The sequence below is a fragment of the Prionailurus viverrinus genome, chromosome B4 (assembly GCF_022837055.1).
Source record: "Prionailurus viverrinus isolate Anna chromosome B4, UM_Priviv_1.0, whole genome shotgun sequence".
NCBI classification, from domain to species: Eukaryota; Metazoa; Chordata; class Mammalia; order Carnivora; family Felidae; genus Prionailurus; species Prionailurus viverrinus.
In genome coordinates, this window is record NC_062567.1 from 36,511,101 (window position 1) to 36,527,057 (window position 15,957).

Genomic DNA, 15,957 nt, shown 5'->3' on the forward strand with positions numbered 1-15,957 from the left:
GGGCAGGAGACCAGGGTGGCCTTGATGCTTGCTGAGAGTCCAGTTGCGTTCTCCCCTGAACTTTGCCAATGAGGAGGACACCCAGGGCTCTGTCCAAGGTAATAAGATGAGACAGTGAGCCTTGAGGTTCTGTTCTAATGAGCCCTGCAAAAGGACCTGACCTATTATCCTTTAGCTATCTATAAAGCGGCAGAAAATATACTCCCCTGTGATGGAGGGGTAAACCACACATGTTGTTGTGGGGGCTTGGCTTGAGGAGAATGCAAAGTAGAGAAGAGGAAGGCACAGTGCCACCAGGGACAGGGCACTGATGCAGGACATGGGATTTCTCTTTTATCTAGTTCCCCAGCACCAGGAAGTCTTGTGTGAATAGAGATTCATTCATTTGCATCAAAATATGTTCTTTTCTAGGCTTTCTCTTTGAAAATGAAACTACCTTTGAGAAGAGGGTATGGACAGGGGAATTCTCTTGTGTGCATTTGCTGACTAGGAAGCATTCCTTCCAAAAGGAAGTGCCAGGGAGCAGGAGAGCACTGGCCCCTGGTGGGAGAGGAAGCCACTAGGAGAAGGAATGTGGTGACATGGGGGAGAGAGTGGACTATCAACAAGGCAGAGTTGACATCCAAGCTCAACTGCCTCCCTGATGGGGTTTTGGGGTGATGGTGGGATTTGGAGCCAATGGCCAAGAAAGAATTCTTGAAGACATCTTTGGTGCAAAAAAAGGTGATTTTCTTAAAGCACAGGGACAGGACCCATGGACAGAAAGAGCTGCACTGGGGTTGTGAAGAGTGATTATATACCTTCAGGTTGGGAGGGGGTTAGGGACAGCATAATTATCTAAGGAATTTTGGAAGCAAGGTTTCCAGGACCTTGAGGGGCTAGCTGTTGTTAGAAAGACGTGATTTATTACTGTTTAGTAAAACCTCCATCGTGGGATCCTTCAGATGTATATCAGGGGGCTATAAGCTTGGAGTATGATTGTCAAGAAATCTTGGGGGAGTTGAGATAAAAGAAGTTTCCAAAGGAATTTGTATATGTTAAAGTAGATTTACAGGATCCTGAGGGGGTGGGGTGTCAGGATAATATTAAGCCAAAGTTCCCTTTTGCCCCTAGCAAAGCATCATCATCGAGTCAGCTGAGCTCCTAGAGGAAGGTCACTCTGCTTGTTTCAAGAACTTGTCCATGGGCTGTAGGCAGTAAGGAAATTTAATTTTTCATTTGTCTTTGTTTCCCATATCACTATGGCAAGCACTTAACCCCCACTTACCTCTTGATGAGGGTGATATTAGGGCTCCAGGAAACAGAGTCTATAGGTTTCTGGATATTAGGCTATGGATAAAATTGCCTTTTTCTTGCAGTTTACTGAGTTATCTGTAAACGAAGGAGACTCCCATCCTGCATGACTGTGATCTCTGTCAGTCAACCATTTACTTTCCTTTCCTCTATTCTTGGGAAGCCATGGGTGTTTGAGGAATATCACATAATATCCCACCTGGGTGTGGAAGGGTGCTGTTAGCCTGTACTTTGCCCTCAGCTCGCCTTATTCTCCCTCATCATCCCAGGTGACTGAGAGTCACCTCAAGTCTTTGAGAACAAGTACTAGGGATTTCCTGCTCCTTCAGTCTGCCCCTTCTCCTTCCCTTCCTTCCTTTAGCAAATATTTAAGTGACTACTATGTGTGAGATACCATGTTAGGCTTGGGATTCTGAAATAAGACTCAGATTTTTTATTAAAGGGTCTCATAGTCTGGCAGAAGAAGGCAGATGTAAGACAACCTTGTGTAACAAACCTTTGCAGATGCTGTGGTCAGAGCAAGTATGAAGCATGGGGTAGTGGGAAAGTTACACATGCAGTGGCTATGGAGGCTTCATGGAGAATGTGGCACTTTGGCTGGGACTTGAACTTGGAAGTTCAAGGACAATGACAAAGTTCAATGACAAGGACTTGGAACGGAGGAAGGTGACAACTGGGCAATGAGACAATATTCCAAGCAGAAACAGCAGGAGCAGAAGTGCTGAGATGTGAACCAACAAGTTGTTTAAGAACTGCAAGGCATTCATTATTTCTGGAGCCAAAAGGTCAGGGCCAAGGCCATGACAAGGGATGAAGCTGGGAAGGTTTCTATGCCAGGACATCCATGCCCTGGGAAGTCATTGGGGAGGTTTAAGGAGTGCAGCAACAAGATCAGAGGTTCATGTTTAATTTATGAGGTCTTAGGCAGTAGAGGATGGATTGGGGAAGGGGCAGGGTAGTGCTTAGGAGACCATTACAACAGGTGCCTAAACTAGGGATATGGTGGGCAGAGTCTTGGAGGGATATCTCCATTCTCACACAATTATGCCACCCATGGTAGGAAATCATAAATGATAATTTGCAAGTTTCTGAAAATATTTTCATTCAGTCCTGCAAGTGGGAGGTTGTGCTTACTGCAGTCAGCTTGTGTTGAATAATCCAGATTTATAACAAAGGCACGCCCCTGTGACAACATACGAAGAGGCAGCCTTCATTAGAAGCAGCCTATAGCTAATCCCACTGTACCAGCAAGGAAGATGACATGCACTGCCCCCATCCCAGACACCCAGCAAATGCAAGATTGTCTCTGCAGGTGGTCTCAGCTCAGTCCAGGCTCTTGTGACTATGGTGCCATGGATGTTAACACATGGCTAGGCACTGTGGGGACCCCCTACATGAACCATCCAGAGGGAAAACTCTTGAGGGGCCTCATGTTTGTTGCCATACACTCTTGCTGAGGGGAGATAAGAATTCACAAAAAATAAGGAAGGAAACATAAACATCAAGGACATAAAAGAAAGCCAACTTCAGGGCAGGAAGAGATGAATTCCCAAGGAGGGGATGGCATTAGATTGCGGCTCCCGTTCTGGCTGCACATTACTCACTTGGGAAACTTTTTAAAAAATACAGGTTTCTAGGCCCCACCACTAAGGAGTCTGGGGTCAGGATGGAGATTCTACATTTTAAGAGCTTTTCAGTAAATTTGAAACGTCTGGACTGTGCGATCTGTGCTTAGCACACTGCCTGACACATAGATACGCTCAGTAAATATGTTAAAAATGAATGCATCAGTAAAGTCCATCCCAACTCTGTGATTCTGTATATCCTCCTGGCCTGGGAGGCAGGACCTAGGTGTTCCTGGAAGAATCCTTGAGAGCAAGTCACAGGAATAAGCAACTGGAATGTTTTAGCACCTGTTACCTCTTTTGCCTGAATGTTGGGGATGTGGGTGGGGGGTGGAGCTTTCAGCTGGGTTTCAGTTTTCCCACCTTCCTCGAATTAGCTTTGAAGCCAAACTCAGCTTTTATTTGAGGAAGGTGAGGTGGCTTTTGCAAAGTAGTGAGATAGAATTTGCCTTTTTCTTTTGCTGAGAAAACAAAAGAAGTGTGAGAACCTAAGAGTCTCTAGCTCAGAAGACAGAGACACAAGAGAGGTAGAGGAGGGGCCCAGGGTCAGGATTTGAGACTCCAGGCTTCTGATCGACCAGCCTTCTCACCATGCATGTTGGGGCAGTGCCTAGACCCTCTGGATCATCACCCAGTGACAGCAAGACTAGCTGGAGACCCCAGGAGAATCCCAAGATTTGAATATGGGCCTAGACGTGGGGGATTCTTAGCAACCTGAGCCCACTTGTGAACACAGGGGTCTCCTAGCAACTTGAGCCCACTTGTGAACATGGGGGTTCCCTTCCCTTCTTTCGATCTGTACAGTGCAGTGTCCATGCTCTGAGGCTCTGAGTCCAGGTTCCTTGACAGTGTCTTCTCAGGTCTGATTCTGTTTCAGGCTCTCACGGAAAGAGTGCCCCCTGCCATTGTCACTGCCTTTCCCTGCTAGTGTTGCAATGAACCATTTAGAGTTCTTTGTTATAATATTGTTTTTAAATAACAGTATTTTTAAATTATAAAAGCAGTACATGTTTGTATAAGAAATCTGGAAAATAGAGGAGCTTCATAGTTCAATCCTGGCTGTTGAGAAGGCCTCCAAAAACAGTGATGCTCATAACAAGAAGCCGTGAAAGGGCCCTGGTGGCATCCTCAGATATCTTGTCTTTTTATCTCCTGGCTCCTCCAGAGGCTTCTCTAGCTTTGGGCCAGTGCCCAGGTTTTATACAGCATAGGAGTCACTGCCTATGCTATGTACCCTGTGAATAAAACATTTTTTACACTGAGAACGCTAAATTTGGAGATAGATCTCATGACTGTTAGAGATTCCTGTTACATTGGCTCAGAGGTTAGTCAGGGATCATAGAACAGTGCCACAAAGCTCATGGTCTTAAAGGAAAAATTCTGCTTTGCCACTGTGAATATGGGAGATCACACCCTCTTCTTCCTGCCTCCTGGGGATACCACGATAGAATGAAATGTTGTTATGGGCCATCATGTGTCTCTCGAGGAAGCTGCTGGAGACAAACAAGCAGAAAGTTTGTAAACTTGTAGGACACACTGGTAGAGGTGTGCACAGTTGTAGAGATCAGCAGCCCTCAGGGCAGATGAGCCTGAGGCAGCTGGAACCCTGTGTTGGTAGAGTCTGTCTATGAGCTGCCCCCTCTTTTTGCCCCAGAGTGTCACACAAATATAATTTTTTATGTGTGGTGTGGTATGACAAAGTTGGGAAACATTGTTCTATACGATGGTCCTCAACGTTGGTTCCATGAGAGGATGACGGGTGCACTCAAGATGCACTCCTAGGGGTCGCTGGAATGAGTCTTGAGACAGGTAGGACTTTGGAGGTTATATCTTGCCCACTCATCGAGTCCATGCACATTTCTCACAGGTGCTCATTAGGTGGACTTGGCACTTCCAGTGATGGAGAACTCACTACCTCATAAGAACTCCCGTCCATTTAAGCTCTAGAAAATCCTTCTTTTTATTGAACTCGAAACTACCTCTCTATAAATCCCACACTTTGACCTCATTCCATCCTTCAGATCACGTAGAGCAAGTTCATACTGAGTCATAAGCAATAGCCCTTCTGATATCACCCCTCCCCTCAGGGGTTTTGTTTGTTTTATTAATATACTTATTTAAGATCAGTTTTAGACTTGCAGAAAAGCTGAGAAGCTACTACAGAGTTCCCTTATACCACTCCATACCTCACACCCAGTTTCCCCTACTATTAAAAATCTTGTATTTGTGTGGTATTTTAGTTACAACAATGAACTGACAGTGATACATTTTTAACTAAACTCCACACTTTAGGCAGATTTCCTTAATTGTCACTTAATGTCCTTTATCCATGTTCCTATGCAGGATGTCACATTGCATTTCACTGTCATGTCCCCTTAAGCTCCTCTTGGCTGTGATAGTTTCTCAGACTTTGGTTGTTTTCAATGACCTTGCCAGTTTTGAGGAATACTGACCATGTATATTGTGGGTTGCCTTTCTATCAGAATTTGTCTGTTTTTCTCATGATGTGATTGGGGTTGTAGGCTTTGGGAAGAAGACCACTAAAGCAAAATGCCATTTCATCAAATTATATCAATGACACCTACTATCTACATGCTTCATGGTTGCTGATGTTGACTAGATTACCTGGCCGAGGTAGTGTTTGTCTGGTTTCTCCTGTAAAGTTGCTTTTGTTCTCTTCTTTCCTTGTTATACTTTTGGGAAACCAGCCACTATGCACAGCTTAAGAAGTGGGGAGTTGTGCTCCCACCCTCTGTGGTGGAGAATCTGTATAATATATTAGGTACTCTTCTGCATAGAAGATTTGTTTCTTTTCTTCTGCCAATTTCTTTATTAAATCATTCATTTATATCTGTATGGATTCATAGATATTTGCTTTAAAGTTTGTGTTACAAACCAACACTATTTTGTTGCTACAATTGTTCCAGCTTTGGCCATTGGGAACTTTTTCAGCTGGTTCCTATGATGACACACTCTCATCAATGTGTTTTTTTGTTTTGTTATTGTTTTTGTGTTTTTTTTTTTACTCCTTCCTTACTTTATGTCACTAGAAGATACTCCAGGCTCATCTTGTACATTTTTTCAGTCCTAGAACCAATCATTTCTCTAAGGAGCTTGGTTCCTTTTACTGGAGAATGGTATTAAAAACCAAGCTGTGAGTGTTAGGTTCCCTTGTTTCTACTGGGGTGTTATTTCTTTTAGGACCTCTCAAGCTAATAAAACAAAGAAATGTGTGTGCGTGTATGTGTGTGTGCACACACATACACGCACACACACGCACATGTATTAACCCTTGCATATACACATATTTTTAAATATAACTATGTGTAACCATTTGTATGTACATTGAGTTAAACATGAGTTCCTACTTATGTCTCCAACTCTAATCTATTATCACATAGTGATAATGTTGATGTTGATCTTGATTATCTATAAATTCCAGTCCAACATTGGGAAACCTGGTTCCTGTCATCTGTAGTCCATTTATTTAGTCATCTGATTTCAGTGTATATGATGGCAGTATCAGAATTGTTAACCTCCCAGATATTTTATCTTCTCTCATGTTAAACATCTTCAATTCCTTTAACCATTTTAAGTTCAGCATCATCTTGCTCATTCTCCATCATTTCTAAGTCCATGATTTTCTTGTTTCATGAGAAATAACCAAAATCACTCTTCATTTTACAAAAGAGGAGAATGAGGTCTAGCACACACTTACCCTTGGCTTATACAAGGCACTGGTTTAAGCACCTTATGCATATGAACTCATTTAATACTTACAACAACCCTAGGAAGATGGTACTGTTATTATCTCCATATTACATGAAAAAAAAGGTTAATAACTTGCCCCAGGTTAAACAACTAATCAGTAGTGGAGCTGGGATTTAAAACTAAGGTCTGAGGAGGGCACCTTTTGGGATGAGCACTGGGTGTTGTATGGAAACCAATTTGTCAATAAATTTCATAAAAAAAAATAAATAAATAAAACTAAGGTCTGATTTCAGAGTTTGTCTAATCGTTATTTTATGCCACATTGCTGCTAGAAGGGTCTTTCTGAAATACTGCTCTGCATATGTAACTCCCAGCCTTACAAACTGTCAGTGATTCACTATTGCCCATTAGATAAAGATCACATATCTTACCTTAGCATTCAGTGCCTTCCATAATCCAGTGTACCCTCTGCTCCAGCTTACCCAGCATGAGCAGTGGAAACCCTCAGAGCATTCCCAGATATTGTCTCACCTAATGAACATGCTCTCTACCCTTCCTCCCAGTTAAAGCCCAGGCCAAGCGACATCCTTTCCACAAAGCCTCCTCACATCCACCTGGGAAGACTTTATTTACAGTGATCTCTTCCTTCTTTGTTGACACTCAATCTTCATGCCCTTTGTTTGGTATTTAGTTGTGTTTTGTTAATATATTTTTTTCTGTCCAGTCTCCCCAACTTGTTCTCAATGCTAGCTTGTCATTGTTGGTGATTGTTATAAGTTTTAGTCCCACAAACTTATTTGATGAGAAGTTGGGACTCTGAGATTTGTGACTGCAGTATTTTCTCAGATAGCATCATTGCCTTTTCAATAGACAATCAAATCCTGCATTAGTATATGTTAACAAATCAAATTAGTTTGGTGTAAGGCTATGAGACATGCTCTATGCAGCCCATTCTCCCTCAGAGCATGTCCCTATTCTAGGAGGTCAAGATGTACTATTCTAAATGGTTCCCTTCATTATAGCTCTGTAGACTGCTTAGCTATGCTGGATGATATTAAAGTACTATACCCAGTTCCTATTTCAATGTGGCCAGTATACCAAATTTTATAGAAGTGGATCTGGCACCAGCTTGTCTCAGCTTTGGGTAAGGGTCATTCAGTTCCCTAAGAGACGGCTACATGAGTTCTGCTTCAAAGAGCAGAACCTAGATTCAAACTGTAGCCTGTTTTTGCCAAACTTTAGTCATTTCAGTGCCACCTTCATGGTTTTTGCCATATCTCCATAACACTCACACTTTGTTTTTGTTTTTGTCTTTGCCTTAAAGTTTAATATCATTTTACATAGTAACAACTACAAAATTACAGGTTTAATGTGCTATAGTTTTTACGTGGATACTAAAATAAATGCATAACCATTAGATAACTGTTATCTTGTATTATATACAATTATGTCACACACTTTCCTTGTGTGCTTGCCACCCTTCGAGGGACACAGCTCTGCTGTTTTGGTCTTTTTCCTCCAGACCCCTTTCTAGATGTGAAGTCTCTTCTGATCAATCACTGGTGTTCAGGCTGGTCTTCTGTATTCTAGTGGGTTCCACTAGGGCACCTTCAGAGCCACTCTGAGGGCATAAAGAGTCCCTTGGCAAGACTATGGGCATTTCCTTCTCTGTAGAAAGAACAGCTCAGCTTTGACTTCTTCCCGTGTCCAGGGTGCCTAATTAAGATTTTATTTGAAGAAAGGCTTCTATGGATTTTTTAAAAAAGTATGAAAACCATAGTAAAATTCAATCCAGGATAAGCACTGTGAGAAAGAACACTTGTTTCTATATGCATTCATTCGTACATTCATTCAGTACTTCTTGAGCCTCTCTTAGCTCTTCCTAGCTTTGGGGTCAGGAGAGCTGGCTTCAAGTGTATCTTGATTGTGATAATGAAGCAAAACATATGTCTCAACAGCTTGAGGTAATAGCATGCTAAGCACTATTCCAATACTGTTGTACTTGATCTAGGTTGAGTGTAAGCCTTTGGTTCAAGTCCAGAAGCCACCTCCCAAGATCAAGAACCTCAGAAAGACTCGACTCTTGCCTAAGGTAGGAAGTGATACTTAGTGTGTTTTCTCTAGGGAAGGATGAGGATAGGTAGGATAGCTTCCCAGCTATAGGGTAGCTTTTCAGAGGCATTTTTGGTCACCTCAGCATAATATGATGCATATACTCTATCCACATCACCATTTACTCATCTCCACACAGTTTTAAATGTTGCTATTCACTAGATAGATAGATAGATAGATAGGTAGATAAATAGATAGACTACCTCTCATAATCAATAAATCAGTCAGTCAATGCATGGGGGCAGGGGTCCAAGTGAGGTCAAATCAATAATGCAGAGGAGGTGGGAGCTTATGTTATACCAAGGAAGATGCAAATTATATAGCAGGAAGAACTGCCCCATATTATGGTTGTAAGATATTGAAATGATGATAATAATGGCTAACACTTATGGAATACTCTACATGAGTTGCCTCATTTACCTCACAAAACCCTTATAAGGTAGATCCCATTTTTGTCCCCATGGTAGTGAAGAGATAACTAAAACTTAAAGGAAGAGTTGTGTCACCCATTCAAGGTCTACAGCTGTACGTGATGGAGAAGGGATTCAAACCCACAGCCCATATGCTTTTCCACTCTATTTTCTCTACAAGAGCTTTGAAAATAGATTTAGGCCTGTATTTGGTTTAGGCTCATTCTTGCTCTGGTGGGAAACCTGGGAGAAATGACTACCTGAAGACATAGATTTCTTGCCTGAGGCGTCTGTACCTTATCCACTTCCTTCTTGTATAGAATACAAACACCAGCATTACTTCACTCCCTTTTGTGGATACCAAGGGGAAGAAGAACATGGTTAACCTCCCACACATCAGCAACAAAATCTTGCTAAAGCCACCCTTGCTGTATCAGGTAAGTACAGGGCAATGGACCTGGCCCTGAGCAGGCAGGTTAAAGATGTGACTTCAGTCTACAACCAAGTTTATGAAGGCCTAGGATGGTGAGGAAAGCACAATGGCACCTGAATATTTGGGCTCTAGTCCTGTTCTCACCCCTTACAATGAATGCAAACCTTATCGAATAAATCACTGACCTTCTTTAATCAAAATGGGCTCTCTATAGGATTGTCATGAGGATTCTTTGTGGAAAGGAAGAATGAAATGTCTGATGTACAAATGGTAGAAGAATACAGAATAATTGTTTTCCTCCAGTGTCCCCTTTTTTTGTGTAAGGGCCAAATGAGATGTGAGAAAGTGCCAAGTTAAAGAGGTATTATAGACACATAAGTTCATGTGTTTGTGCCCTTGGTCAAGTCACTTTATCTAGTTAGGAACTGGCCTTCTCCAGAGCAGCAGTAAAAAAAAAAAAACAAAAAAAACAAAAAAAAACCAACAACAAAAAAACTATTCCATTTCTTCCTGCAGTAAGATGTCACTGGGGTAGTCAACTACACATGGTAATGTGCATGGGCCTCACAGAGAATCATGAGATTGATTCCTTTGAGAGGAAGATTGAGAAAACCTAATGTCTCATAATTACCATTTTCTCCATGGGAAGGAAGGAGAAGAGTCTGGCTGGATGTGGGTGTCCTTGGTCTGATAAATGGTTTGTGACATCCCGGAGAAGTCTAAGCAGTCCTTTATTTCAAGTCTCTTTGTCTGGACAGGAGAATCAGACTCACAATCAGATGTCAGCTTCTGAGCTCAAAACTTCAGAAATGCCTTTCCATTCAAGCATTAAAACCCAAGATTCCAAGCCAGAGGAGAAACCACCAAGAAAGCACAAGGTGCCTCTGACAGCAGCAGGTATGTCTCTGGAGTGGTAGCAGAGTATAGTGGGGGCTGGTTCTAGATGGCCAAGGTGTCACAAGATGAACTGTGTGGGGAGGGCTAAACTTCCAGGTGTTGGGCCAGAAAAATCACACATCAGTTTTTGGCCAGGAGCCTGACTTCTCACAAGGTTCAGAGATTCATCCTCTATTAGAATTCAAAGGAGGAGAACCAATATCCACTATGCCGACACTATCCAATGCTTAGAGCTCTTTACTTGCAGCTTTGAAATTATTGTCCTTCTTCTTAAACAATCTCAGGAACCATCCATGACCACATCACTTCAGTTCTGAGCTAGTTCTGCCTTTACAGAGCTGATATCTGCTCCTAGTGCTCTTAGGTCATGGTTCTGTCTTCTGAGCTAAGAATATGCCATTTTCAGCTTTCACATGACTGCCCTTCACACAGGTTTTCTCTCTCATGTCTTGTTTCCTTCCAGCAGTTCCCTCTCCTACCCCACCTGCCCTCAGACCAAACACCAAACACCTGATGGGGTCTGGCAATCAGTGAGGGTTAGAGAAGAGTGAACACACATTCCTTCCTTGTAGTTGGAGGTACTCATTGGCTTAGCTGCAGATTTGAGTGGGAATATCTCCTGGGCCCCTTTAAAGTTGCATTTAAACTACCTGTTGGGTCCTTGAAGTCATTATAGTTTGCAAACCCTCCCAGGATAAACCATTTGTGTAGCCCCAAACCATATTAACTTGGAAACTGCTGCCATAACTACATACTATTATTGACACTAGGTTTATGTCTGGAATTTTTACCATGCTGCTGCAACTCATAGCTTTTTGAGGTCTAAATTCTCCCTTTCCCTTCTCTTGTGTTTCCCTCCTGATTTGTTGAAATGAATATGACACCTTAACATTTATCCTTTACATTTTTATCCTGTGAGATTAAAGACACATGATCCTTAGTAAGCCATCTAGTTGAGGAAAAGAGTGACTGACTCATGAGCTGGAAGGGGTGCCATCATCAGCCCTCTGGGAAAATCCCCTTGTTGCCTCAACTGACAATGATAGTGTCTTTCACACAGAGGCCTTAAAGTTTTTTAAGAACCAGCTGTCTTCTTATGAACAAAGTGAGATCCTGGGCTACACGGAGCTGTGGTTCCTGGGGCTGGAAGCAAAGAAGCTCCACGTGACTCCTGAGTTCAGCAAAACGAGTTTTGATGATGAACATGGCTCCTATATGAAGGTGACAGGGGAGTAGATCATGGTATCTCCAGGGGCCTAGGGCTTGGGGACAAGAGGTAATCTGGAAAGGAAAAAAGTGTGGGGTATTTTATAGCATTTGGTGCCAATATACCTTGGACTAGGCATCCTGAAGGATTCTAGTAGGTTCTAAACCAAAGAAATGCCATGTTTAAAAATGGGAAATGGGAACATGCCATGTTTAAAAATGGGAAAACATGCAATTAATATAACAACTACTCTGCTAACAATACTGATTTCTCCAAGAGTATTTGGGGTAACAGATTTGCATCCTTGGCAAATTCCCACAAGCTCTTCTTGTGCACAAACCTGGACCCATTGGAAAGGTCAGACTCCATGGAATAAGATGCATTCTTCCCAGCATTCTCTTTTTTGGGTCTTCCATACAAGTCCACACATGGACCTCTTTCAATTTTATTTTAATTGCCATTTACTCTCAACCAAAAAAAAAAAAAAAAGTTCTTGTCACTGTAGCCCCTGGTCCCTAATGCTCAACTTTCTTCAGTTTTCCAAAGATGGATCCTAGCAAAGATGAATCTCTCCTCCTTTCTGATTGTATCTGAGAATTCCTCAGGACAGTGCCTCTTACCAGCCTGAAGGTGAAATCTGGGCAGTGAAAAGTGTCTCTTTTGCTTTGGAAAGAAATGTCCACTTCCAAAGATGTCCAGATGTGTGTGATACTTAGTCCATTAGGTTTTTGGGCTGCTGGGAATTTCCTTCTCTGGTCATTTTCTCACAACTCATTTACATTTAAAGGAGACAAGATTGGTCTGTGAGGCTTCATAGAAGAGACATACTTCTTAAGAGTATTTAGAGCTGTGTTTCTCAAACTTTACTATGTACACTAATTACCTAGGGATCTTGTTAAAAATGTGGGCTCTTATCCAGCAGGTGTGGGATGGGACCTGAGATTTTGCCTTTCTCAAAATCTGCCAGGTGATGTCCATGCTGCTGGTTCTTGGGCCACACTCTGAGAAGGATGGATTTAGAGTTTCTAGCACACATCCTCTATCTAGTGCCCTGGTTCTCAACATTTTTAGGCAAAGGATCCCTTTAGGAGTCTGACAAAAGCTATCAGTCCTCATCCCAGAAGAGGCACCCTGAACATACACAAAGTTTCAAAGAGGGATAGGTTAATAATGGATCCTTGGTCAAGAATCACCAATGTAAACCTTACCTCCAATTCATCCAGATATCCTCAACCCCTTCCCTGCCCACCCTCCTACCCGGGCATAGAATCTCTGGGAAATTCCCCAGCAATGCCAGCACTACCTTTAAGTTAATTCACTGAAACTCAGTTCCTCAGTCTTAAATCTTAGGCAGCTATGTTACTGGTGGAGGCAGGAAGGGGGATAACATATGCCCACTGTACACTCAAAATCTCCATCTTCATTACATTCTGCACATACAAATAGACAATTCACTGAGCCAAATTCCCAAACAAGCAGCCCACTGCATTCTCATTTCTATTCTGTCAGCAAGTGTTAATTTAATACCTATTTATTGAGAGAGAAACTACCATGCTGGGGCATCTGCTAGACTCTGGAAATATGAAGGGAACAATAAAAATGAGTACAACTTGATCCTTGGCCTCAAGTGATGACAATCATTGTCAAAGTTGACATGTAGACAAATAATTATGATATATCCAAACTGGTGGCCTGTATAAAATATATACCAAATGCCTTTACACCAGCATGTGCAGAACCTGTCCCTTTCCCTTTCCCTGTACATTCTTATGACAGACCTTTATGGGTGGAGTAGTCCACTTCCACATATTAGTAAAGTTGTACCTGTTCATATTCATGATCTTGATTCCTACTGTATGAACAAATCACCACCACAGAATCACAAGCACATCCTGAGAACTTGTACACAAACGTTTGTCTTTCACCTCTCCCAAATTCATGAATGTAAAACTAGGAATCAGGGATTCTCAGAGCCTTAGAAGTTATTTTTTATAAACAAACAAACAAACAAACAAATAAATTTTTAAATTTACATCCAAGTTAGTTAGCATATAGTGCAACAATGATTTCAGGAGTAGATTCCTTAATGCCCCTTACCCATTTAGCCATTCCCCCTTCCACAACCCCTCCAACAGCCCTCTGTTTGTTCTCTATATTTAAGAGTCTCTTATGTTTTGTCCACCTCTCTGTTTTTATATTATTTTTGCTTCCCTTCCCTTATGTTCATCTATTTTGTATCTTAAATTCCTCATATGAGTGAAGACATATGATATTTGTCCTTTTCTGACTAATTTCACTTAACATAATACCCTCTAGTTCCATTCATGTAGTTGCAAATGGCAAGATTTCCTTCTTTTTTGATTGCCAAGAAATACTCCATTGTGTGTGTGTGTGTGTGTGTGTGTGTGTGTGTGTGTGTTTGTGTACCACATCTTTATCCATTCATCTGTCGATGGACATTTAGGCTTTTTCCATACATGCCTATTATCAATAGCACTGCTATAAACATTGGGATGCATGTGCCCCTTCAAAACAGCACACCTGTATCCCTTGGATAAATACCTAGTAGTGCAATTGCTGGGTCATTGGGTAGTCCTATTTTTAATTTTTTGAAAAAACTCCATACTATTTTCCAGAGTGAGCCTTAGAGGTTCTTATCCAGAACCTTCAGTTACAGATGAGGGCACTCAGCTCAGAGTGAGTAAGTAACTTGTCTGAAGACACACAGATAAAGTCTTTTTAATTGAAGGTTTCCTGTTGCTGTGAATAAATACCTGTTCTCTAGTTTGCAAACCATGAAAGGACATGGGTGATTCTGGGTCTTGGAAAATGCTCCTCCTCTTAATTGAGAAAGAGTCTAGTTCTGTACTGCTAACTCCAAGTTAGAATTAAATCTGGATGAGTCAAGAGGAGAACCAGATCTGACCAGAAGGAGGCAGAGCAGACACGAAGCCTTCTCTGATTGGTGGAGACACATCAGGGGAAAGAAAAAGAACTTCCTCCACACTGAAGCTGCTGCTCAACTGCATTCAAGAATCAGGAAATGTCTAAACTGGAAGCGACCTTAGAACCACTTTGTTTAATCCTCTTGCTTTATAGGTTTCCACACATGTGGAAAACTAGAGGTGGTAGCAGGACTGGGACTAGAACCCAAGTTTTCTGAAGACCATCCAATGTTCTTTGCACTGTATGACAGATAGAACCTGTGGGATTTTCCTGGCACCACATGTGGAGCCTGGGATCAAGGCAACAACCTAACCACTGCAGCAGCAATGAGAGGAGGGTGGGAGTTGCACCAATGCCTGGCAGTTCAGAAAGTTCCCTCTAGGAGTCAGCCCTTAGCTGACTCAGGGGCCCCAGTGTGAGGGAAGTCCCAGAGTTTATGGCTCTGTTCCTCACTCTGGCCTGGCTTCTGCAGGTCCTGCATGACCACATTGCCTACCGCTATGAAGTTTTGGAGATGATCGGGAAAGGGTCCTTTGGACAGGTGGCCAAGTGCTTGGATCACAAAAATAATGAGTTGGTGGCCTTGAAAATCATCAGGAACAAGAAGAGGTGTGGCTTGGCAGATGGCGTAGACCATGGTGGGTGGGGGTGGGGGGGGGTTGCCTGCATGACTCTGGCCCCTTCATAATGCCAACCCTTCCTGACTCTGCCTTTTCTTCTGATCTTCCTCATCTTTTTCCTCTTTCTCTCTCTACCTATCTGATTCCACGATGGGGCAAAGAGGGGGCAAGAGTGTGGAGCTTTTAGTGCTTTCTGCCCCTCTGGACAGTCTTGCTGGGGAGATGGGGAGAGGCTCGGGAAGGGGCTTACTGCTGCAGCATGACATAACACTGTGTCCTCTGTCCCCATTGTCTGCCCTCCCTGCCACTCCCTGACCCCTTCAGATTTCACCACCAGGCACTGGTGGAGCTGAAGATCCTGGAGGCTCTCAGAAGGAAGGACAAAGACAACACCTACAATGTGGTGCACATGAAAGACTTTTTCTATTTTCGCAATCATCTCTGCATCACCTTTGAACTCTTGGGGTCAGCTGCTTTTCCTCTTTAATTCATTTTCTTTTGAAAAGTTGCTTAAATTGACAGAAGAAAAACTTTGAGGACAGAACACTAGATTTTTCTGGGTGTGAATATTTAATGACTAGAGTGGACACAATGGCCACTCAGTTATCTAGAAAGCCAAGGAGCAAAGAGCTGGACCTAAAGCTACCCATCTCACCCTATCCCTCAGTCATGCCTGTCAACTGCCAGCATACCCTGGCTGTGC

General features: G+C 42.5%; 1 protein-coding gene across 6 annotated transcripts in view; it reads left to right on the plus strand.

The window, feature by feature from the left end:
* Positions 1-15,957, plus strand: part of DYRK4 (dual specificity tyrosine phosphorylation regulated kinase 4) — a 58,256-nt gene that overhangs the window by 15,202 nt on the left and 27,097 nt on the right. For 4 of the 6 annotated variants that reach the window (XM_047866093.1, XM_047866092.1, XM_047866098.1 and 1 more), the window contains 6 exons: positions 8,641-8,721; positions 9,472-9,588; positions 10,343-10,481; positions 11,542-11,702; positions 15,107-15,243; positions 15,579-15,719. In XM_047866093.1, coding sequence (XP_047722049.1) covers positions 8,641-8,721; positions 9,472-9,588; positions 10,343-10,481; positions 11,542-11,702; positions 15,107-15,243; positions 15,579-15,719 — 776 coding nt within the window. The remainder of the gene's footprint in view (positions 1-8,640; positions 8,722-9,471; positions 9,589-10,342; positions 10,482-11,541; positions 11,703-15,106; positions 15,244-15,578; positions 15,720-15,957) is intronic. The other 2 variants (XM_047866094.1, XM_047866095.1) reach the window with 2 other exon arrangements.